This window comes from Tyto alba, unplaced genomic scaffold, assembly GCF_018691265.1.
Source record: "Tyto alba isolate M040663 unplaced genomic scaffold, T.alba_DEE_v4.0 Super-Scaffold_46, whole genome shotgun sequence".
In the NCBI taxonomy this organism is placed as follows: domain Eukaryota; kingdom Metazoa; phylum Chordata; class Aves; order Strigiformes; family Tytonidae; genus Tyto; species Tyto alba.
This window is the reverse complement of record NW_024881322.1, coordinates 12,762,058-12,787,734: the sequence shown is the minus strand read 5'-3', so window position 1 is coordinate 12,787,734 and position 25,677 is coordinate 12,762,058. Positions and strand designations below refer to the sequence as shown.

The window sequence follows — 25,677 nt, the reverse complement described above, 5'->3', positions numbered from 1 at the left end:
AAGGAGCTTGAAAATGCTTTCCTGCTGTACGTTACTGCTGTATTGAGAGTAGGACTTTGCATATGCTCTTCATGTGGAAACAGGAGTTCCTGACCGCATCTTCAGTCTCAGCACCGCACTGACGTGCAACAGGTAGTCTGTTTTAGGAGCATTAGTTAGAAATATGTCCAGTCTTCACTGTCGCCAACTAAGGTATTCTTCCTTCCCATCCCATCCTTTTCGAATGGTCTATATTTTTAGATTGTCGCGTGTTTGGGGGTCTGTTTGTTTATGTACCATTTACTCTCTGTGGGGCTTGCACAAATCAATTCCTAAGTAATACCTTACATTCAAACCATATGTTACGTCTGTCTTGACAGAAAGCCAGTTTGAATTGTCTGTGGGTTTTGTGTTTGTGTGTTCAAGAAGCAGTTTTAAAGCAAGCCTAATGGGGCTAAGCTTGAAGTTTGAACATGATTGATAATGGAGTAGAGGTCTTCCAGAAACTTTCAGTTGTCATGCTGTTGTAATAAATGGTTAGTATGTTACAGTACGGTGTAAAACACTGTGAAGAGAAGCAGAATATGTTACAGTTCTACTAAATGGAAAGAAAAACAGGGGCCTGTTTTGAACTGTTACACTTTTTGTAGCTCGTTCTGTTGGCTCAAGTTTGGGTGGGAGCTCAGGATGCTATCCAGGATTTTTCATTGTGGAGAAATGATTAGACCAAGGGCAGATTTTGAAAACTATGGATGTGAACTGTATCTGCATTCAAGTAAGAACAAAATAATAGCTATATGCATGGTCAGTTGGAAGGGTGATAATTTGATTTATGTGTCAATTTGCACACTTACGTACCCAGAGGGCCAAAGAGAATGCAATTGGGCAAGTGCCATTTAGGCAGGGATTTTCAGAAAAAACTGATTTTGACTAGTGGTTCAGCTCAATGTTTGAGTGTGACAGTACTGCTTTGAAGGTTGTCATCCGAGACTCCAATATGAGAATTCTTGGTTGCAGGAGTTGTTGTTTGAGGAGTTCAGCAAATTTCTACCCATCAAGTTGGAAAGCATAAAAAACTTTTCTTTGACCAAGTGCTTTAAAAACAAGTAGTAAAGGTGAAAGAGAGTGAAGGATATGTAAAATACCACTTTCAAAGTGTGTTAAGGTTTTGGTTGTGGCATGTCACGGGTGTCTTTCAGGATTGCACAGCTGCAGTGGGACAGTGGTGTTCATTGCACTTTGCCTCTGAGGCAACATTTTCATCAATTAGGTGCGCAGGTTTTTACTTCTTTCTTTGCCTTTCTTCTAGTAGAAATGATTTCTAGACTTTCTGTGTCGAGTAACTCAGATTTAGTTTGAAAAGGACAATTTTACTCTCTTTGGATTTCCAGGGAAGGAGATTAACAGACTTTCATAACCGTTATTCTGAATCCTAGGGTAGTCGTGGCTTCTCCTGGGCAGCCAGTTTCAATTTTAAATTCCATTTACATTAGCGAAGAAAGTAAACTGGCAAACTTTCAGACCTTATATAATCTCATCTTTTCAAAGCAGATAACATTATTGTGATTTATGTAGTACACAGGGAATACCACAAATATCTCAATTATTATTTTCTAAAGCATTAAGTTTTAACAGTACTATGTGTATCTGTCTTGCCCAAGGATTTGAAGTTTTAGTAAAATGTTTCATCCATCTACAACAAGGTGGGAATTGCTGGCAGTGAACACTTGTTACGTTAGTATCCTCAGGAGGATTTGTAATATATTTTTATGTTGTTTTGGGTTTTTTGTTTATTTTTTTTAAATGCCCTTTCCAAGGAAAAGATGTGGTTGTTAATTTGGTCAGCTCTAAAGGTAGACCTTTGAGATTATATGTGCTGCAGACCGGCAGTTAAAGGAGTGGAAAAGTCAATTGAGGCTATTTCTACATAACGGAAAGGGTTTTCCTCTCAGAGGCCTTGGAAAAACTTGCTGGAGGTGGATGCCTACTACCGTAACATGATCTTTATTTTTCCTTTTTTTTTTTCCTTTTTAAATGTCATTCGCTGAGAGAAGCCTCTTCTTTACTGATGAGTAGTGGTAAAAACAGGTTTCTGTGGAAAGAGAATTCCACCCACTTTAAATGAAAAGAAAACCTAAAAATCGTTCCATATTTTTAACAAAATAGAGCTAAGTCATTCTTTTCTTCTCATCCTGTCACTTGTGATGTCTCATTTTATTTTTCCCTGCCTGACTGAGGTCCTTTTCAAAGGAATCAGATCACCTGTGGGCAGCCGTAAATCATTTCTGCCATCTAGGTTTAAACACCTACTATGTTGCATGGAACTTCTTACAGGAATTTTTCCATTCTTAGTAGAAAGCTTTGTGTCTATCAAGCCGCACCATACCAGTAAGTCTAGGGTATAAATTTGCCTTCATGATGTTATTTGTGGGTGTTTTTATGATTTCAGTTTACAGAGATTTCAAGCTGTCACAAGCTTGAAATCAGTCTGGATGGGAAGGAAGCTGAGAGTAGTTGTTTGGATATGTGCATTTATCTTTACAGAGAAAAGGAAGAGGTGCAGTGCATTTTTTAGAGAGGCTTCTCAACTCACGTCCCTTCCTATCTTGTTCTTTAAGATGATAAAACATTTCTGATCTATTGCCTCTCTACTCTCGTGGCATCTGTAACGGGGCCATCAGTACTTGGGGTTCAGGAGCTGTACTTTGTCCCCTCAGAATTTCTGTGGGAGTCTTTTTCTCTGTGATTATAGCCTCTTCAAAATAAAGTTATGATGCATTAATGAAATAAATCCTAGCAATAATATTGGCTCATCATTTGATGATGGTAATAAAACCATTCATAAACAAAGCCAGAAGTGCTTCATTAACTACTTATGCATTTTGTAAAGGAGGAGGAGAATGCACTCATCTTTCATGAAGTTTATGCTGTGCTTTTAATGTGTTTGTAAATATGGATGATGTCTAATACTGTTTACCAGAAATAAATGCATTTAAATGGTCTGGAAATCTAAGAGTCCCAAAGACCAGCTGAAGAGCTCTCTGGCTCCATCTTGTTAACTTTTCTTAATTCTTGCAATGCAAGGGAAATTCTAGCATGCGTTAAGGGTTTTAAAGTGTCAGTATACCAAAAAAGGCTAGGAAAGCTGATCTGAAGGGCTGTAGATTGACATCATCATACAAGTAATATAATGGAAATGCAAATATGTCATATGAGTGTTCAGGAAATTAAAGGAACAAATACAGTTTGATTGGGAAAGAAAAAAAAGTGAAGGTAGCTGTGAAGATATAATAGAGGTTTAGGGGCTTGCAGTTTTACTTAGCATTTTGGGCACTATGATTTTATTTATTTTTTTTTAAAGATTGTACAAAATCTGTGTATATAAAAGTTAATATTTAAACAGCAGACCAGTCTAAAAAGGAGTTGTCAGTGTAGGGTTATTAAGTAGGATAACTTCTAGTGACATTCTTCAAAGATCAATAGAAAGCTTAAAATTAATATTAAAGATCTGACAATAAATACAAAATTACTTATATGTTTTGCAGATGATACAAAAATACTTGGTTAAAAGGAGAGGATAGGGATTTTTTTATAAAGTGCTTTGGATCAACTACTAAACTTCGCCACTCAAGCAAAGTTTATTTTAATCCAGCTAAGTGTGAGGTCATACATCCAGGAACGAAGAATGCGGGTCCCACCTACTAAGGGGGAAGGGGGCTGTCTCCTGGAAGTCAGAGGCCTTGAGAAGGATTTCAGGGTCACAGAAGACCAACAATTTAACATGACTTCCCAGCATGATGGTTGGCAAAAGGAGGAATGAGTTCTTTGGGTATACAAGCAGAGAGAATGGTACCTTGGAGTGATTCTTCTGTATAGATCGCTGCTTTGGCCAGGGCAGGATTTGAGTGTTCACTGTTAAGAGGATTTCTGTTTAGATGCTGTAAACAACTATAAAACCTGTTCAACTGTCTAAGGGAAGGCATCACCTAGAAATCTGAACTTGTCACAGTGTTTATTTTAATGAAGGCCAAGAGGCACCTAAGAAGGCATTTGTAATCCAGCAGAGGAAGGCATGACAAAAACCTGTGACTGAGAGGTGATGCCACATGCATTTAAAGAAGCCAGACCCAGGACTTTTTAAGTTCAAGAGAGGTTACTATAGGACCTAGCTATATGCATTTCTGGAAAATATGCTGTAACTAAACAAATGATTTCATATAGTGGAAGGTTAACAAATGAAATGTAATGTCTGGGATATACAAGTAGGCAGACTAAATGATACAGTCTATTACTGCCTCTTAGGATCACTTATTTTTACAAAAAGGAGAATTTAAAGGAGCATCATTAGTATCCCAGTGTTAGTTTCTAAGAGTTTCCTGTTGATAACATAAGGACAAATTACAGCAAATAGAAGTTTCTCTGTACTTTTGAAGCAGTACCCAAGCAGAGACATAGGACAAAATCCCACAGCCAGTGTGATTAAAAAGGAGCAGGATGTGGTTTGTGCCTGGGATTGAAGATACAATTTCTGAGCAAGTACTACAGAAATTAAGATAAAAGTAAAAATATTACAACTTGCCAATGGGTGTGTATTTAATATGTTCACAGCATAGTTCTGTGAATATAACATGCTGCTGGCAAATGCCCAAGTCTAGGCAAAGCCATGCAGCAGGAGTTGGTGCCTGAGCTGGCTGGGCTGGGAGTCTGATGGACGCTTCTGACCCGTGACTCGTTTCTGGAAGACTCTCTTTGTGTCTTGCATCTGACCAGTAGAAGCTTCCCACACAGCTATCACTAAGCATTTGGAGATGGTTGGTGGTGATTTTCACGATTTGGTATGTGCTGCTCACAGGTTCAGAGCTTTACCATCCTGGCCTATGGCTTTGGATTCCTTTTCTAATCCATCTCCCCTTCGCTTTGCCTTTCCCAAGCTCTAAGTGCCATGCTTCTGATGCACTTGCGTCTCTCTCCGACTACTCCTTGGCCTCTGCAGTTGCTCCTTGCGCTGTCTGATGCTTTTCCTCTGACACGCTTACTGTTCTCTGATCTGCTCTTACTTCAGCACTGCATCCCAGCCAATTTGGAAATGAACAGACCCTGGAAAAATACGTTCCAAAAGTTCATGCAGTAAAAAAATTAAAGAAAGGCTTCACCCCTTAAAATGAAATAACCTCAGCTTTGACCTAGTTTCATAGCTAGGGCGAGCGTATTTATTGCTGTTGGTGCTGTGTGCTGTAACAAAGCTGCTTCCAAGCCTGGTGCCGCCGAGCAGGCAGCCTTTGAAAGCTGAGTTACCCAAGGGCAGCGGTGCTGTGCTACGTACGCCCGAGCTGGAGAGCAGCAAAGAGCTCTCATTCCCTTCGGAGCTTGGTACCAAAGCAATACCTCTTTGGCTGGTGATACTGAAAGCTGCCTCCTGGCAGGGGTCTGCCACGGTCAGTGTCAGAGGTGTTATTGGCCCCCACTACACAACTGGTTCCAGTTGGCTTAAGCCTGAGACCTGGAAAGATGCCTTTCTCCACAGTATTGGCTCTTGGCTTTTAATGGGTTGCTGTTTGCAGAGGAGGTGAATTTGCATCGCATCCCTTTACAAAAAGCATACAGTGTGCTCAGGGTACCACATAAATGATGATGATAGCGGGGAAAGTAGTGGTTATTTCTGGGACACCCAAGGAGAGCAGCTGGGCAAAAAGAGGAATTGCAGAAGAGATGAATTTCCTGATAATGTTACACAGTGCTCAGTGTGCTGTCAGATCTTCTTGAGATTAATGTGAAGTTACTTTCCACAGTGAAAAAGTAGAATTAGCAGATGAAACCACCAAGCCTCCAACAGTTTGAACGTTGCTGAAATATAGCACCAGCTATTTCTGCTCCTTGGGTGCTGGCGGCTGTTACCTGCACGTGCTTTCAGGTATACTGTGAGCTGTTCACAGATGAAGTGGTTGGGAAGTCAGACAAAGTTGCTGTCTTTGGAATTGAAAGTGATTTTTACTGCCTGATAAAGTCAACATTTCAGCCTCTCTCCATTCTGGCATTTGTGTAGTTTTGTATCTCAGCCTGATGTGCTGAACACACACAAAAAATCAACTATCAGGGTGAGTCTGATTGGCTTTGCCTCCTTTAGATAAGAGGAAGATACTTCTGTTCTAAAGAATAATCTGGAGAGATCAAGATTATTTTACAGCTCTACAGTACAAGATAATATCTAGTGCAGATAATACTGTCTTTTTATACATTTTTGTTACGTCTTCCTAAAAACAGAATATAAAAAAAAAAAAAAAGCCAGTCCCCAACCCCTTCCTTCTGATACTTTTCCCTCATTACTCTCAATGGTTATAATCTCTTCCAGACCTCTCCCCAAGGATTTGTGTGTATTTAGCTGGCAGGGCCTGCGGTTGGGTAGGGGCTAACTCTGCCCTTTCTCAGCTTTGCTGGCATCTCTTCCCTTGCCCCAAACCACGGTGTATTTCAGTTAGCTATTTAGAGTCACTTCATATCGTCTTGAGTAGTCTTCTGCATAGGCCATAAAATTCTGTTGCCACTGAAACGTTACCTGGGGCCTTGAGGAAGTGCTGCTGTTAGGATGAGCACTCTTGTCCCGGTGGATAATGCATTAAAAAAGTCAAAAGAAATCAAATGCGGGCTGCAGATGTGTAATGTGGCAACACCTGCACTTAATCATATTTGGTTAAAACCTTATTACAGTAAATGTAGTATTGCTGTTGTAAAGGGCCATTTTTTCCATTCCCCATGAATGCACCTCCAGCTTCAGACTAGAGCTCTCGGCTTTGATCTGGGAACTGTATGGTTTGCACTTATTTGCGGAAACATTTGCCTTGTTTGTTTTTAAAGCCAGCGGAACTTGAAGGGAAAGTTTTGGTTTTCCTTGGTTCCCCTGAGAAACACTTGTCCATCCTGCTCCCGTCCATGGGTTTAAACAATCGCCCTTTGTCGTCGTACAATATTGTGCAGCCCAGCCACCTCTCAGAGCTGAGCAGCCATCTCCACTCTGCCTCTTTGTGAGTGGTCAGTGAGACAAGGGGAAAAGCCTTATCCTTGCTGAAATGAATGGTGAGCTTTCCATTCAGTCATGATTTCAGCTGTAAATGGACTAAAATGACCATGAGGTTCCTGAAATACGTCCTGATTCCTTCCTCTTCTTCCTTTTGGTTTTGTGTTGGCTGTGGGCAGAGGCAGGGAGCCCAAGGAGAGAAGGGTGTTAGAGAAGCAGTGTCTAGATGATCAAAGGAGAATGGGAGAAGAGGAGGAAAGTGGTGGGGAAGGAAATGACACAGAGGCAGGATGTTACTGAGGTGGTTGTCAGTGTGCTGATGTGTAAGTGTGTGCTGGATGGGAGACCTAGAGTCTAATAAAATGCCCTTGGAATCATCCATAATGCTTGTGCTATGTAGTGGAAGAGTTTCCTTCAACTATTCTCCTCAACATTACTTGGTTAATAATATTAATTCCTATTAATTAGTTTGTTACAGAGTAGTGAATGAGACTTTGTCATTCCTTAGAGATTTCATTGTTTCCAGAACAATAGGGTTGCCTCACCCCTTCAGATATCACAGCTCATGTGCACACAGGAGCCAAAGCACAGGGGAGTAAAGAGCTGCAACTGCGGGTCCTGGTTTCAGAAGTTTTCTAGCAGGTACATAGCATGTGAAATGTGAATTGATATTAAACGTTCACAGAGGAGCTCTGTTTCCACTTTTAAATTCATGTGGCAAAGTTGACAATCATAGCACTTTTTACCTGTATTAATTTTAAATCCTGCTCTCAAGAGGATTAGACTAATAAATACTACCTCCTCCATTTAGCAGTGGAAGAACAGACATGGGTCATCTTACTGCAGCACTCCTTCCAGGCCCGCTTTGTGGAGCTATCTATTCTCCTGTGACTGAAAGAAGGATTTATATTTTTGTGTGTAAATATCTCCAGATTTCTGAAGTAAACTGTTCTCATCTCAATAGTATGTCAGTGAAGGCATACAAACACCATTCTTCTCATGAACTCAGCCTTTCTCTCTCAGATGCATGCAGACAGGCAGGCTGAGTAGTGTGTTGCTTTCTTTGCAACACTTCCAAGGATCATTTCTATCAGCTCTACTCAACTGAATTAAAATGCTGTCAGTAAAATTGTCGATGATAACATTCTTTCATCTCTATCTATCCTCTTCTACAGAGGATGATTCTGCTAACTTTCAATCCTGACAAATTGCTACTTTTTTTTTTTTTCCTCTAGCTGTTTTTTTGTAGGATGCTGGGCTTAAATAGAACATTTACTTGTTCCATACATGTGTTTCTTATAAAGCTGTATTGATGAAATGCTTTTTGTCACAATGGCGTTGAAAGGATCATAACAGCATATTGTCAGACCTTCAGTTCTAGTCACCTTAAAATGAAGTATCCATCAAAATAGTTTTTCCACTGCTATTGTGATGCTCCATAACCATCCAGGCTTTCTGTCTTCTGCCCTGAGTCTTCTAGCAGATACTCAGCCACCTTGACCATTTGAGACACTGAGGTTAGAACTGAGGAGACATCTGCCAGTTGGTACAGACCAATGCTTTTCTCAAAAAAATGCACTACAAATCTAGGGAGTGCAGCAGGATAATCTCATTCAGCCCATAGATGTTTGACCTACTGATAATCAGGTGACCTGCTATATATGAGACAGGCATACTTTATGACAGTGTGAGATAAAATGAGCCCTAGGATCCAGATCCAAGAAGAGGTGTGGATCCTGTCTCAATTCACATAACCTGTGCTAGATGCTTACTCCACTTGAGAAGTGATGAGCACCTCCAAATGGGAGCAGGCATTTAGTCAGCCACTTTGTGGGATGTTCAGTGGGAAACGCTGACAAGAGAAGCATGTCCTATATCTTAGCCCTCCCTGTGGCTCCTGTGTCCTCTACAGAGATTTTTGGAGAAGCCTTTTGATTGCTTTGCCATTGTCTCTTGAGATGTGCTCGGAAAGGTGCTTCTGCCATTTTTTTTTTTTTTTTTTTTTCAAAAAGAAGAAAAACAATCCATCTGGAGAGCAAGGGAATGAGGGAGGAATGGTGTATAGAGCAGCTCAGGGGTTTACTCATGGCTGCGTCGAAGCAGGCTGAGTAGCCTCAGGCAAAGACCAAGAAGCATAGTGCCTTCCTTGGAGCATCCCCTGACCAGCAGCCATCAGCTGCAGGGCTGCACCGCGCCTCCAGTCTGATCTGCCACACTCAGCAAAAAAGGTATAGGACCAGGGAGAACGTCTCCTGACCACCCCTGTGGGCTGTGTTTTTGGGAGGGGACTAGGAGGGTCAGACCTCAGCCCCAGTCCTTGCCTCTGAGGACAGCTTGTATGTGAGATTGTGCACTGGAAGTTTGTTGGATGACACATACACACAGCTGTTTTTATCCCTAGCTGCATGTATATAGGAAGAAAGCAAGAGTGAGAAAGAAAATACAGTATATGAATGCTAAGGTCAACCGTGAGGTTTTGACCAAGCACTGCTCCTCCAGGTCCATTAACGTGTCAAACTTTTAGCAGACCTGTTATCGTACACAATGACCTAGCTGCCAAGGGTCTTTAAACTCCTTCTTCTTAACAGCTTCATACAGAGACCCCTGTGTTCAACTTCTGCGTGAGGGTTGGAGGGAAATGCTGTATAAAGGGAAACAGGTAGTTGAATTAACTCATATTCTGGACCCAGTGTGTTTTAAGACACTATTTTAAAGGAAATCTCTTTAAAGCTTGGTTTTGATAAAATCTTGTATCAGCAGAATATGAAATGTGGTAACTCCAGCAGAAAAGACAAGTATATGATAGGGTTACATATGTGCAAGAAGAGTCTGGATTTAATTATTGCCTGTATTCTGTGTATAATTCCCTGCTGAAATAGATCATATATTCAGAAAGCGAGTAAATGCCTGAATTGTTACCCCTGTTCTTCCTTTTTGAGTTTTGTTTACTCACCTAAGCTCAGGACTTCATTTCACAAATCCCCATCAGCTCCTGGACTTTCTAATTGTTTGTATTTCTGTACTGTTGGTATTGCAGGTATCCAGTCATATGTTATGGAGATTGGTTGTGCCTGGCCTGGTAACAGGAAAAAGCCAGGCATCTGAGCCCAGCAGGGCTATTTTCTTCAGAGGGGAGTAACATGATTTTAGGTTGTAGAGGAATTTTCCTTATTTTTCATCTAAAAAAATCCCAATGAGAGACTTGAAAGTGAACTATAAAAGAGAGAAAGAGAACAGGTGATAAAACCATAACCAAAAACATAAGGTCCAATAAAAGACCCAACATTTAAATGTATAGATAGGGTGTGAATGTATTGTCATAATGCATTTTAGTACTGAGCTGAAAAATCAAGGTCTGAGCTCACTAGCAAATACTATCATATTTGGGTGGCGCGTAGTGACTTTTCTTACTGATTACCCTGAAAGGATTATCAGCAATATATTATCACTAAGCCCTTGTAGCCTTTGACACGGAATATTTACAGTCTTGATCGCAATCTCTCCCATGCCGACATCAGTAATACCTTTATCACTCCCCAGCTGATAGAGGGAAACCAGATGCGCAAGGATGGTGAACACTTATTTAAACTCAGAGTTTGACTGTACCCAGCTGGGGTTTGGACTCACAGCTCTTCCCTCGCTGTCTCAGGGTGTCCTCTCAGTGCACACAGGCTCCTGGGTGCCTGGTGTTTATTTAACTCCAGATTCCCCCAGGATTTGCTTTTTTCTCTCCCACAACATCTTTCGCAGTTATCAGTGTTTGTGAAGAGGGGCTGCTGATCTGATGGAAACAGTTGTGTGCTGGAGTAATGCATTTAGGAAGAAGACAAAGGAAGCACTCCCTTTCTTTCAAACACTAACCCTAAATAGCACTCAAGGGTGTGACACCCTGCAAATCCTTTGGTCTTTATTTTTCCCCTGCTCTAAACTTTGGGATTCTTCAGAAGCCTTATAATGTTTGAAGTTTAGCAATAAAGACTATTGGCCTGCTTGTTGAGTTGGCTTGCTTGTTGAATTGTAGCTGTCACAAGATCTTAAAAGAAAACAGAAACATATATTATTGAAACATCAGGCCTCTGATTTCCTTCATATGCTATTAATTTGACAAAAAAATCACCAATAATGTTGTAAATGAGCTTTTACCAAGTAAACGTCTAGTTCTGACTCTTTTCTGGAAAACAGTTTGCAGTTGGTTTTTTTTTTTTTTTTTTCCCTTTAACTACAGTACCATCTTAAAAATAATAAAAATTATATATATTTTTTTTAAACCAACTTGTGTATGGAATGGAAACTAGATCTTTTCTAGATGTTTTTGGCATGATGATGCATGTCTGCCTTTGCAATTGGGGGATACCAATGCTAGAATTGCACCAACCTAAAATAAATTATTACAAGTCCTAGAATATCTTCATCAAAGTAGACACAGGACAGAGGAAGGCTCTCGTGAGGACTGAGGTGGTTATTCTTTTGCACAAAATTAGTAGAAGGTTGAAAGTATTAACTTGCACTGGGAATTGAGACCAAGGGATCTAATCTTGGACTCAATAAGGGTTGCAAGGAACAGGGCAAAGAAGTTGCTTCTTACTCATTTTCAAGTACGAGAATGACATTCACACGTTCATTCATCTGAAATGAATGGAAATCTGTCTTCCAGTTTAAAGCCAATTTGTCTAATTGATATTTTAATTGAATTGTGCATTGCACTTAAGCCCTTGCATCCTGAATGACTCATGGTTTAGAGAGAGAGTCTGAGATAATAGAAGGTAATTCATTTTAAAGTCAAGCACTGTCATCTTTTTGATTCATAAGCCATAATGTATGTTCATTAAGATCTACAAGCTGATATTTCATTTGGTAAATTGTGGAAGTAGTGGCCTTCGGCTCTGAAGGCTGGTGGACATTTGAGTCATTTTTGGTATCACTGAACAGAGAACTATGTATCTCTTGGCACTGAATTGCAGACTTATGTGGTAGTGACCTGTGAGCTGATTAAAGTGTTATGCTGGATTAGCATTAGCATGATGGATTTTATACATTTTCCAGCATTAATATGTTATCTATTAAATCAGGATTGTCAAATTTACTTTGTGTTGTTTAAGGCTGTAAAAATTCCTATAGTCTATTATTAGTGCTTGTTTAAAACTTGAAATAAATATGTTTAGACAAAAAGTTTCAAATTGAGTGTTTTAAAAGCCAGGTTCTTGAATTCATTCTTAGTCATCAAACTAAACAGAGCTTGATTCTCAGAAGTACTGAAAAGCTGTGCTGAGTTCAATAAAAGCTCCAGAATCTATGCATGGGTTGATGTCCTCAGGATCCAAGTCAGAGGGAGCACAAAAAAGGCCCAACAGCTCAGAGAACTTTCCCACAGAGAAAAAGGAGAGAAACTCCAGAAAGATATGATCAAGGACAAAAGCAATGGGCAACCATAGAAGTCACCCTGATGGTTACGTGTATTCCCTCACTCCATGCTGTTGGAAATGACTTCCTATTCATTGCTTTAAAGGGCCACATTTCATCTGTTCATTCCTTCAGGACTCTTGCTGTAGAACATGGAGATTATTTACATCTCAATTTATTTCTCAGCCCGTTGGCCGTAATTAAAAATGGAATTTGGCACTCTAGAGCCCCTGCTGGAGACTTTCACCTTGTAGAAGAAAGAGGATTAGATGTGATGATTTATTGGGCTCATGTACAGTCCCCTGACTGTACTGTGGCACTGCGCCGAAAGAAAGCTGAAATGATATCCAGTCCTCTCTGGCAACCACTCTCATTGTGAGCAGAGTAAATTCTATCCCTTGACTAAACCCCTGTCTTGTTCCATCCAAATTTGCCCGAGTTCCTGATGTGTGGGTGCTCTTGGTAGCACAAAGTCATGGTTGGAGAAGACAGTGGCTGCCCGCCCAGGCAGTGTGCCTTTAGGGTGTTGGAATCTATGCTTGTGTTTGTGTTGTCATGATGTGCCTTAAGCTGTGTCTATGAAAAGCTCAGAAAATGATTTCTTACAGTCATCACACTCTGCCTTTGAGAGGGAATTGGAAATGCTGTTCAGAATCACAGTTCCGACATTTGATCATTGCTCTGTGACTACTTCTCAGATTTGTAGGACTTTTTGGTACTGAAGCCAAGTAGAAATGCAGTCATAAGTCTGGCAGAAGCTTTGCTTGCTTGCTTTCTTCTCCCCTGCTAGGCCAGAAAACAAAAAGGAAGAAAATATGTGGCCATGCCCAGCTTCTACCACATCACTTAAATGCGTATTTCCTTGAGGTGATTGTTCTGGGAGAGGAGATTGCAAGCCTACACTTCGTTAGGGTGAGCTTTCAGGACCATGGTGTCTTTTGAAGCACCTCTAAGTGCCATACTGCTTTCTGAGATCCTCTTAGAAGTGTCCTCTTTTTGGACTTGGAGTTCTTTGTCTTTGCTAGATACTATTGAGGGATAATCCTGTAATGCCATTGATAAAACCCCAGATTGTTCATACCAAAACACCTTTTTCTTCAACTCAGAGTGATGTCATGCAACATGCCTCATGGGAAAAGATAAAAGATCCCTACAGAAGGATACAGCTGGCTAGGGCTCTTTCCATTGCAGGAAGGGATCATGGCAGAAGAGTAATTTACTGGGACTGAAGCGTATTGATTTCAGAAAAAGCCTTATTGCAAAAGTTTCCTATGTCCAGAATGAAATCTGGTCAGAAAGAGAGACAAGGAAAACACCCACCACCCTAAAGAAATTGCTTGTAACAACAAGAAAACTACACAGGACAGCTGATGGCTTGTGGGAGACCCAACTTCAGTTCCCCTATCTGATTCAGGCACAGTGAAAACTTGCAGCAGTTTAGTGACATCCAGTTTGTACAGACTGGATATTATTGCTGTTACTGAACCCTTGTTACATGGTTATTTCTTTTGATAATGTGAACTCCTTGGATATTACACTTGTTTTAATGTCCTCCAGACATTTTTATCCATTAATGAAGCTGTGCTGTCTGTGTGCTGTGGTTTCCCAGGGATGCTTTTCAGTGATGCAGAAGTGTTTCTAACCTTCAAGACTTTTTCAGCACAGCAGTGTCATAGTGAAGAATGGTGAATACATGTAAAAGCTGCTTGTGGAAATTATTTCCCTTGGCAAATCTACTTCATTAGGGCCATGTAACTGATACAAAAAGCAGTACATACAGTTTCCTTGACTTGAAGGATTTTTCAATCTATCTCAAATATGACTGTCATTGTATCTTTTGACTTCCTTTTAAAAATCAGGAATAATTAAAGGCAATCCATGAGCTGTATCGTCAGTATATGATTCAGCCACTGAAGTGATACATTTGTGTAGACTAAAAGAGACAAAACCTGTGTGTATTTCTAACCTAAAATAGTACTTCTCCAGATTGTGTTTGGGCAACTATTCATTATTCTCTTTACATGCTCACATCCCAGACAGTCTGTGGTATACCTGCGAGGCAGAACTGTCTTGTCTCTGCCTTACTAAGGACAAATCCCACAGACTGTTGCCTTCATGTTTGTAGGATTGTGAGCAGAAGGGACTGAACATGTGGCAAAATTAATAACTGTGTAGCATTCATACTTTCATCCTTAATTAAAGACAAGTGGGTATGTGAAATATATTTCCCCAGGGCTGTGGTGAGGGAATATCCACACATGTAATTAATCTAGCTGCTGGAAGTCACAATTTCACCACTAAAATGAAGCAGAAAGAGACACCAGCAGACAATATGGGCACACTCCAACGTTCATTGAAGTCAATGGGAAACTTGTCTTTTGACTTCAAAGGGCATTGGACTGAACTCTGCAAGATCATATTAAAACACTTAGAAGTCATTAAGCACTTATTCTTGCCATGCTGCAGTAATAGAGCTAGAAAAACTATAGGTGGATTTTAATTTAACCCACTCCCTGCATTTTTAATTGCTCCTTGTTTACACAGTTGGTTGCATACAGTTGGATTAGGTGGCAATTTGCCTGATGATTTATTGTGTTTGACTGTTGCTTCATGGCACGCTCTTTTATAGTCTTGTTTCTCTGTATATGTAGTCATCTTGTATGCTGATACAATCCTCGTTTAAGTTAATACATGTGATTTTCTGTGAGAGCAATGCTAGTAGCTTCTGTGACTTGTAATACTGTTATTTAGTAATCTCAGTATGGTACAACTCCAACCTTGAGGGTGGGACTGTGGAAGGGGCTGAAGGCATCAGTGTCTCTTCTGCCAAGGGGATTAACAGCCCCCAGAGCATGCATGGTTCTTTTTAGGGGATGGGGAAGAGGTCACAGAGCTGCTGTCACCACAGCCGCTATATCTGCTGTCAGTTGATGTCCATCAAGAAGGAACAAACTTCTCTAAGTTATGTATGGTCTAAATAAACTTTGTATGCTTTGAGCTGCTGCTGGGTACAGGGCACTGGCAAACATTGGTAAGAGGGGAAGGAATTTGGGGGGCTGGCTGGAGGCTTCAAGGTGCAGGAGGGGAAATGTCATCCAGCCTGGTCTCTGCTATTATTCACCCAGCTAACCAATGATTTGGGAATTTGGTTAGACACTAATCTTCGTCTGACTTCAGAGGTCTGTGACCAGATGATGTATTGGAGAGAGCAAATGGTTGCCTTGAGACAGGTCAAACAGGGTGGTCGGAAAGCCAGTTAGTGCCCGGGTTTCCCACATCTGGAAGATGCACTGTAAATTGCATTGCATCCCAGTTGCTTGGTGTGGTTGGCAGGCTGCATTCAGAGAAGCCTGCTAACTGATGTAAGGCAAAGTTGAGAGTTGGACCATTTGAAGAGTTGTGCTTGCTTACAGTATTTCTGTATTGCCTCAATTTTGTCTGCACTGAATTCACGCTAAGTTTTTAAGTAGCTAAAATTTAAGAGGAATGTTTACCTATGAAAAGGTAGAGCATTTGCCACTTCTGTTTTCTGGTAAATTGGATTTTGGAAGTCAGGACTGAAGATAGTACGATGATCATTTTGTCCTCTCACAGCAAATTGGATTTAGGTGTCACATGTTGTGACAAATGGTATGAGTTTTGTGGCTTGGGCTCCAGCAACAAGAAAAGGCAATCCTTTTGTCCCATCAGATGAATAATGTGGCACCATTTAATACATCTGGTATGAAGCCTAGAATATAGGAAATGAAGAAACTGAAAAGCTTTCTTACTTTACATACTGAAAGTGTTACTGTGCTGCGGGTGGGGGGAGCTGTGAGTTTTGCTTTCAGAACCATGCTGGAAGATGGCTTTTCTTGCCCCTGCATGTCTGTAATTTTGTTCTATAGCCACACTGGTATCTTTACCCATCCACTTGTGAGAAACAAGCCCACGTATATATAAAAAAAGTTTTATTGGGGACAAAGTCAGTGGAGCAAAGAATACAGCGCTGGACGCAATGGCGCGCCCTGGAGCCAAAAGGGGCTCCCTTTTATTGTATAAATGGTTACATATTCATCTACTCTAATACATATGCATCACTACTTCTAAGGATAGGGAGGGAATATTACAATTAGTTCCGAGAAATCATTAACATATCCCCCCAACCCAAATTCCTCCCGTCGCGCTTGCGCAGTGCTCCCTGGTGGTCAGTGGGCAGGGGTCCTGCAGATGAAGGCTCGTAGTCTTCTTCACTGTGTTCGCTCGTTGACCCTTATTTCTGCGCAAACTCAGTCCTGTGGTCGCGTACACCTTGTCCTTCAAGTCTGGGCCAATTTGCAGCTCCTTTGTCTTTATGGCTCAGTGGTTCAGTTCCTCTCTTATCTCAAGAACAGGAGATACCAGAGATGGCCCGTCCTGTTCTTTCCCATTCCATTGCAAAGGAAGTTACCATCCTGTGATATGGACCATCTGGTGAGCATTCCAAAGGAAAAGGGGGGCGCTGTTGGGTTGGTGTTTCCTCTGATCAATTCCCCCCTCTCTTCTCTTTTCCCACTAGTAAATTATTTTACTTTTCTTAAAATTTGTATCATTGTACTAATAATAGCTTCAGCCTAATTCAATAAAAGTAATTGTTTAATTACTTTTAGCGAAAGCAAAATTCTTCTATTATTTATCACACACTCATTCATTGATATTACAAAACAACATGGCAAGATTGAATTTTCTCTTCTTTTAATGAGTGGAGCACACTGGAGGTGACCTCAGTCAAAGTGTAGGATTTAGAAACCCTAGAGATAAAGATGATTTGCTCTTTGCTTCCAATATGTGCAGGACTAATGGAAACACTTCCTAATTTATTTTATTTTTTAAGATGATGTCTTGGTTTTACTGAAAAACACTTGATATATAGGTGTGCCAAATGTGCCACTGCTTCCGTGGAACCACAAGTAGGTCCCAAAAGAAGAACTTATTTTTTTGTTGACTTTTTGTTTCGATATAACGTGCTTATTCCTGTTTAGCATGGAGAAGAATAAAGGAAGTAGAGAAGCCTGCTTTTTGTCTGTAGCGTTGAATATAAAAATCTGCTTTAATTGTATGTATAACTGTTACATATAAAAATCTGCTTGCCTATATGCATAGGTGAGAGACCTGTTTTCTTTTACAGAAAAGAGTCAAAGATGTCATCTCTCCAATTGTTTTTGAAGCTGCATACAGCCTTGGAGAACATGTGATAGAAAGAGGAAAAGAGGACAAGGAACTGCCTGCTCTCAAGCCCATTCTCCGCTGGAAGAAAGGACAAAAGATAGCACAAAGGAATCAGGTCAGATTTGGACTATGTTATTTCCCTAGAAGGCCTGTGGCTGAACTGACAGCAGAAGTGGACATAAAAGGGGATTGAGGGGCTCTGGGTCATTTGCACACAGTAGCATTTTTGTATAATCCCTCCTATTGCTGACATCAGTGCTCCTCCATGATGTAGTAAAGACTTGTGCTGACAAGGTTGGGCAGCACAAGGTGAGGTCACTTTCTTGTTTTGGGGTGTTTATGCTGGGAAGGAGACAGAATAAGAAGGGAAAGGAAGAGGAAGGTCCTGCTCCTTACGGTTCTTCCCTTTCTGTAGGAGGTTCTTGTGAAAGGCTTGGCCATGCCCTTCTGTCCGGGTTGAGCCTTCGTTAGTGCTGGAGGGACAGGGCTGGCTCCGGGAGGAAGGGTCCCGGGAACTTGCCCCTCTGGGTGAGGGCAGAACAGTGGGCAGAATAAAGGAAAATTTGCCTGCCCCAACTGCTCTCTTTCCTTGAGGGGTCCTCATGTCCAGTCATGTGGCAAGGGAAAGCCACTCCTGCTGTCACTGCAGGACATGCTGTGGTAAAATAGGATGGTTTTGTTGCAGAGAAAGTGAAGAGTAGGTGCAGCCATGACTTACTAGGATCCTATTTTGCTCCACTGCAGTGCAGAAAACACTTTTGTCTTTAATTTTGGTGAGAGCAAGAGAATTCCCTTAATTATAAAACAGTTCTCATTTAGAGAATAGAGATACTTTTTTTTTAATTCGATTTTTTTTTTCCTGTTTTTCCCAAATTGTTCCCTAAGGAATTGAAGTGCACATGTTTATCCCACCTCTCTTGTTTTTGTCTTGACCTCACTAGTATCTTCAGAATATGCTGACCAGTTTTGTCAGGTTTTGACAGGAGTGATCAAGGCAATGCTTATGAAGGTATTAAACACCTTCAGGGTTCACAAAGCAGACAGTCATGTCGAGGAGATAGACCCTGTTGTGACCTTTTGAAAGACTCCGGTTTGAGCGCGGTCCTTGTAGGTGCAGGAGAGTCTGCTGAGGAGGGAGCCTGCAGGGCTATTCAACTTCCCACCATGCGGCACCGGAGCATCCAACCATGAAGCTCAAGGCTCCACAGGGAAATCAAACATCATCTGTGGCTTGTAAAACTTCTTGTGTGTCAGAATTGCAGGATAATTTAGGCTGGAATAGACCTTTGTAGATCCAGTTCTTCGCTCAAAGCAGAGCCAATTTAAAAGTTTATATTGAGTTGCTCAGGTTTGCAGCCAGTCAAGTTTATTTTCCAAAGCATGCTTACCGAGTTATGACTTGGCATTGCTTGTGAACAGGAAACTTTACTTTTTTTTTTTTTTTTTTTTTTCTTTTTTTAAAAGCTGTGAAAATTCTGTCTGGAGTCTGAGGCTTTTAGCAGTGAATTGTTAGATCTGGTTTTTAACCCTGGGAAGTTCATGTCTATTAAGTGGTACTTGCATCATCATCATCCATAACATTACTTTCTGATGTTGCTCATAAAGATATGTTACTGTGTTAAAATTGCAGGTCCCTCAATACTACTAAACAGAACAAACAAAAAAAAAGTAACTAAAAGGCTTAAAGAGATTTGCTTTGTTATATACCCAAGTGATTTGAACTCTATTTAACTACAATCCTTGTTCTTAGACACATGAGTATTTATTCAAGTATGCTTTAGTTTTGTAAATGTATGAATGAAGGATGCGTCTTAAGAATTACTTATTTTTATGAAGAGGGATTGTGTGGCTGTTACGTATCTGAATGTTGTATTGTTGCAATGATATGATGGGAATTTTCGGAGAACTTTGGAACTTAAGCGGTGTGCTGAAAACCTAAGTGTTACATGAACAAAACTGCTTGGATGCTTTACCACTGAGTTTAAACTCAAAAGGTCACATCTTGCCCTGCAGGCATAGTCTTGGATCAATATTAAAATACCTAAATGCTGAGATTATAGAGCAGAAACAAAAATATGTTGGGAATTTTCCTGACTTGTTTTCTTGTGTAATTTGGATGAGAGGGAGCTTGTTTAACAATCCCTTTCCATTTGCTTTCCAGATGTTGTTCGCTTAGCTTAGGAAGAAAAGGATTTTGACATGGGGTGTGCCTGCGAGTGTGCTTTCAGCTAAGGAAGTGGGGAGAGCTTCAGAGTTAGTGTGGCAGTCATGGTGACAAAGCCCTGATGGAGTAGCCTCGAGGCATGGTGGCAGGCTCCTCAAAAACTGATTTCATGGGAAAATCAGGGCATAGTGTTCTCTTTCAGGATTCTTGTTATGTCACAAGTAGAAGTTGTTTTAAAAGGCCAAGAGGGATAGTAGGAACCAAAGTTTATATAATAAAGGATTTACATTTTCAAATAATCTAATGATATTGGAGGGACCTTACATTTGAAAGTCTAATTCAAGACAGATTTAGTGGGCTCTGTTTTCAGAAGATACAGCATGGGTGAGGGCAGGTGGACAAGCTTAGTGTTGGTGCTAGTATTGAAGTCTTTAAATAGAGCTAGTTGTGTGTGGTTTTCAAAAGCCCTAGATCCTCTTGATCCAGTAAGATGCAGCATTTTTAAATGAGAAATCCTGCGTCTGTTGCTTCAAGGCACCATTAAGATACTGGTAAGAGGTTGACACTCTTCTAAAAAGCCCAGGTGTCTGTTTTTTCTGAATGAATTCAGGAGAAGCAGTTGGAAGTAGTGAATAGCTGAAGAAATTGAGGGGGAGCCATGACTGGGCAGGAAAAGTGGAGACTTCTGTCCTTCAAGATCCTATTGCAGATCTGCTAGACCTACCTGAAAAGCCACTCATCTTGCAAACGTGTGGGCTTTATAGTCAACTAGGTATGATTTTATTTAAACTAAAGTGATGTTAAAGCTGATGTGATCACTTTCAGTGGGTTTCACTTTGTTTTTCATGAACCAAATGTTCCCTGCATGTATATCTGACTTCCCAAGGAAAGTGTGTACAGCCCTATGGCTCACAAGCAAGTAGGTGAGAAAGCCATCAAGAGGCATCTTGACATGAGAATTGAAGATTACGTTGAGCATATGAAGTTCTTAGTGCTGCTTTGCTCTAATGCATTAAGGAGTCAGCTTGGAAATAGTATTCATGGATGCCCACCACCAGAAGTGACGTCTCCCTCATGACATAATCACAACAAAGGATTTTGTTGGCTCTTCATCCTTTAAATCAGTATTATACTGTATGTGAGAGAACAGTCTGGTCTTGTACCAATCACTTTGACCAAAACAGAGATTTTGTAGTAAAGGAGTGCATCAATGTGGGATGTCATTCCAAATATCTTTATTTGTTGGTCACCTTTATTTTAAAAGAATGCAGCTTTTACGGTAAGGCAGTGCAAAATGCTTGTATTTAAAAAGAAAACAAATCAAAACCAAACCTTAACTGTTCAGTGAAGGAGCCTGCTTCTATTCCTAAATGCACTGTGCTTGAAACAATCAAAATATGATAAATAATGTGAACATCTGATTGATTCAAAGAAAAGAATCAACTGAAATTTTCTAATGAGAAAGCATGCAATTTTTGGACTTCATGTATTGAGCATTTTTTGTAAGCAAAGAGGCTCTGGTACTTCAAAATGAAGTAATAATGTCATTAAACTAGCCTGAGGGACTGTTTCGTCCAGGATACAGTAACAGTTGATTTCTCATAGACTTAATTATTTTCTTCATTCTTCTTTATGCTTACCAGAAATGATGGTTGTGGTAGCTTGGTGTAATTTTTTGTGGTAGCAAAAGCAAATGCTTAAGGGTTATATGTAAGTGTCTATTGATAGATGCCTCAGCAACTTGTACAATTGTTGGGTGGAGACTGGTTGTGTGGAGATTATTACAGCTTTCCAAGCTGTAAGTGGCTAGCCAGCTCAGTTTTGCTCAAACAGAAAATCTCTGGTGGGTCAAGACTGGGTGGGGGAAAAAAAGGTTCTATATTTTGAGTGCGCATTACGAACTTTAAAACTTCCCACCCTGAGGATAACTTTCCATTAGCTTCTTTGTTGCCTCCCAAATCCAGTTGCTACCTCCATCCACTGGAAAAAACTAATAAGTCTTCTTACTTCAGGGAAATTAGTGTGTATTTAGAACTTGGTTTGGCTTAGTTCATTGTAAGTGGTTTGTACTATAACATTTATTTTTGTATACTCACTGTATAAATACATGTCAACCAAGAAGGAGAAAGATCTCCTGCCAAATACAGTGGGGGTTTGTTCCTAGTAGTATTCAGTAATGCATCTTAGAGTTCAAAATGTGGTATGCTAGAATTCTGCGTCTTCTAAATACTGTAATAAAATCACCTGCTGTTATGTGGATGGAGATACCATTTTCTTATAGGAAAATATTCTCAGTAGATTTAATTGCGTCAGTGTCTTCAGGACTTCGTGAATGATCTGCCATAAAACTGCTTGTAAGTTATGAGACAGAAAATGGTTAGGACGTTCTGTTCCCAGCTGTGCCAGTGACTTGCAGTGAGAATTTGGGTACAGTGCTGCACCTCCAGGTGACTGAGACTGCACGTCTCTGGCATGAACTTCACCTTTTTAAAGCAGAGGACCATTTTTTGGAAATATTTGTGTTTGAAAAGCTGGATAAGTATTTTCATGTAAAATAGCTTAAGTTGGCAGGTATGAGAAAGTATAGGGGGATATTTATGGAGCTGAATTATGTACACCTTTAGTGATTTTTGGTTTCATGCACAAATAATGCCATTCTCTATTTTAAATCATGCACACCCACCCCCAGTCTCATACCGAGGACAAAGCAATGACAGATGTGGACAGGCTGAAATGTAGTGTCCACACATCATGGTCCAGGTTTGTCAGTGGTGCCTTCCCCAGAGCAGAGATCCCTGTGTGCCTGCTTGAGTCAGGTCATGTCTCTGCCAGCAAACTGAGCCGTGCCCAGGGCATTTCTAGGCATTAGAGTGACATCTTTATCCTGGTGAGCTGCTGGAATGGTTCTTGGCATGGTTTTAGCCTATGACAACTACTGCAAACCATTCTCAGGTGTGGGTCAGGAGTTAGGGTGCTCCTGTCTTGGAGGCCAGGACAGTTTAATTTACTGGTATAACTGAAGCCTCAGTCCCTTAGCATACCTGTCAGTAGATGGACAGGTGGAAAGTTTGAAGATTAATTGACTTATACCTAGGCACACAGGAAGTCTTTGGAAGGCTTCAGGAGTCAGCCTAGTTGCCATGTTGCAGATGAAAAGTCTTGCCACTAAACTCATTCCTCCTTGGCCAGGGCAAGCTCCCAAGTTACCTTCTGCATTTATTCTTGCAGAGATCCACCGTGTGCCACCCTTCCTGCTTAATTGCCATTCTTTTCCCTTTGGGCGGAGTGGGGTTGCTGAAAGTGATGATTTCCACACCTCTCTCTGCCATCCCTTCGGTGGCGTCTGTCTTTTGCTCTAGACAAATTTGGTCAGAGTCGGTACTGAACTGGCAGGGACTGGGTGCTGTTTGTGCCAGGAAACTGGGAAAGGACCCACCCTGAGCATGTACTGGATTAGGCTGAGTATTACATTTGACTGCTTTTTTTTTGTTTTGTTTTGTTGTTGAATGGCAATAAAGAGGAAAGATTTGTGAGTCTGGAAGAGATTCAGAACTGAACAAGAACAGCAGGTGTCCAGATGTGTCGTACCTCTGAAATGTTTATAATTAGCAAACTTGCTGAAGTAAGAATGAGTGGAAATCAGTGCCTCTGGTATGCATGTTTCTATATCCTTGTTCTTAAGCAATGACAGGCTTGGACGGTAATTATCCAACTTGTTCGTATTCCTGTTTAACAGTAGAGGAATAACAACATAACAGAATGTGTAAGACATGGTTTAATCCCTGGGTTTAGATTTTACAGGCTTCCTAAAGAACAGTAGCCATTATCATACGCTCATATACACACAAACACACAGATATCTAGACCTTAATATCTTGGCATATGTGCTAGGGGAGGGCCAGACTTACGGGGTGATCCTGTCTTAGGTGGTGGGATGTGAATTACTGGATTTAGTTTACATGTTCTTCAAATAAATAAGTAAAGAAAAAAGAGATGATCATGTAAGCATTTGCAAGCTGAACCCTAATTTAAAATCCTGCTGGATAATTTCTGCAGTTGAGCGTAACAGCATGCATTTCATTTCCAAACTGCTCTGTGGATGGAGAGTTGTAATTGCAAGAAAGGGGGAGTTCCTGCTTACGTGTGGAGCTATAAAAGAAAGTTGTAATACTTTTAAAAAAGCCACAGAGACAGGTGACAGACTTCTGGAAGCCAGGCTCCATTAACTCTGTTCATATCTTTTCTGTAGTTATATGAAGGATCAGTAGAGCATAACTGGAATGCCTGACGTCTTGAGAGGAGATAATATGATAGTATTAGTTCATTTATTTCAGAGTGCCTCAGTGCCACAAAATCTTTGTCAGTTCAGAGTAGCATTCATAAATACAAACCCTCTGAAGTGCAGGTGTATTATGGAAGAGGACTTTCACATATCTTTGACAGTCTAAAGGAGCTAAAGGTAGACATAAATTGCATATCTGATGATTTGTATACTTTTTTTTGCATTTCCAGCTGACAAAACAGCTGCCAGATCTGTTTTTCATTTGTCATTGTTACTATGCTTTTATATTTTTAATTACAGAATTCTGTGATGAGTAATGAAGGTTTTGATTCTTCTGTTAAAATGTTTAAGTATGAAAGCATCCTGAGTGAAAAAGATTCATTTTTCATGGTTCTACTTTTAGTAGTAGAAAGAAGGAGGTTTAGAATAGAAAATATTCTCAAATATCATTAAAGAACCCTCCTGAGATGATATAATTGAATTATTATGTAGTCATCCAAAATAAATGGAAGACCATTTAAGACAAGTCAGGAAAATATATTGAGAAATGTGCTGCAGAAATCCATTCTATAATGGTATGGGGAGATGGGACAATTAACCCAATAGGTCTTTCCCATCTATTGTTCTATGAATTTATAAGGTCTGAAGTATTGTAAAATGAGAACACTATTTGGATGATTTGAACTGTTAATGATTTAAAAAAGAAAAAATTGCCTCAGCCTGAAAAATGAGTGAGTCAGACTGAAAATGTAATAAAGCTTTGAAAGGCTGGGGGCGTATTTCTATTGCCACCAATTGTAATTCCTCACCCCAGGAGAATATGAGGACAAAAGATTACATTGTTAAATCCACTCACTGCTGTGAGGAGTAACAAATACATATGTTTATTAATTTATGCTTGCTGTCAATAGCTAACAGGTTTCATGCCTGATCTTTTCTAAACAGCTGATTTCATTTGGGAGTTCCTGTTCATCTTACATTTGCGTGTCCTCTCTCCTTTTTAGCTTGGTGCTCCAGCCCAGTTTCTAACAGTTACTGAAAGCAGGGTGCAGCTGAAGTAGGGGAGAAATGGTCACATTTGGCCTTAGATGGCTTGAAAAGTGGCAGTGTGCTAGTCATGAGCCACAGGCCCAGAGTCTTCCTCTCAAGAAAGTGGAGGAATCCCCCTCTAGCCTTCCCCAGCTGCAGCAGTTTGACTGACATGGTTGCAGCCTTACTAGTGTATTAAAATAATTATTACTGGCCAGTTTCTCTTTTCTTACTCTAATGCACTATAAATGAGCATCTGTTTTCTTTGCATGAAGACCTGCTCTGATGAGGTCTACATGGAGCTGAGGGAGCTTGCTAGCTAACCGTGGTCCCCTGCACCATGCAGTACCGGCATGGCTCTTCAGTTTCGTGGTAGGATTCTACTGAACACTTATCGTTCCCCTGGTGTTCCAGCCTTCGTCATGCGTTCGCTCCGCCACTCAGGAGGGACATGGTGGAAATCATGCGTTCTCATTTTAGCCAGCACATCTGATGAATCCTGGAAAGTTTTCACAATATTAATTGCTTTTCTAGTGGGAATTTAAATCAGCCATTTTGCACTTGGCTCAGCAGGCTGTGTGAATGGACCATTTCCATGAGTAGTATAGTGAAGCATTGGATGTC

The 25,677-nt window shown here is 40.6% G+C and overlaps 1 protein-coding gene across 1 annotated transcript in view; it reads left to right on the top strand.

The window, feature by feature from the left end:
* The window catches only part of ITGA9 (integrin subunit alpha 9), a 227,065-nt gene that overhangs the window by 95,960 nt on the left and 105,428 nt on the right, over positions 1-25,677 (top strand). Inside the window, exon 16 of the mRNA XM_042806477.1 lies at positions 17,538-17,693. Coding sequence (XP_042662411.1) covers positions 17,538-17,693 — 156 coding nt within the window. The remainder of the gene's footprint in view (positions 1-17,537; positions 17,694-25,677) is intronic.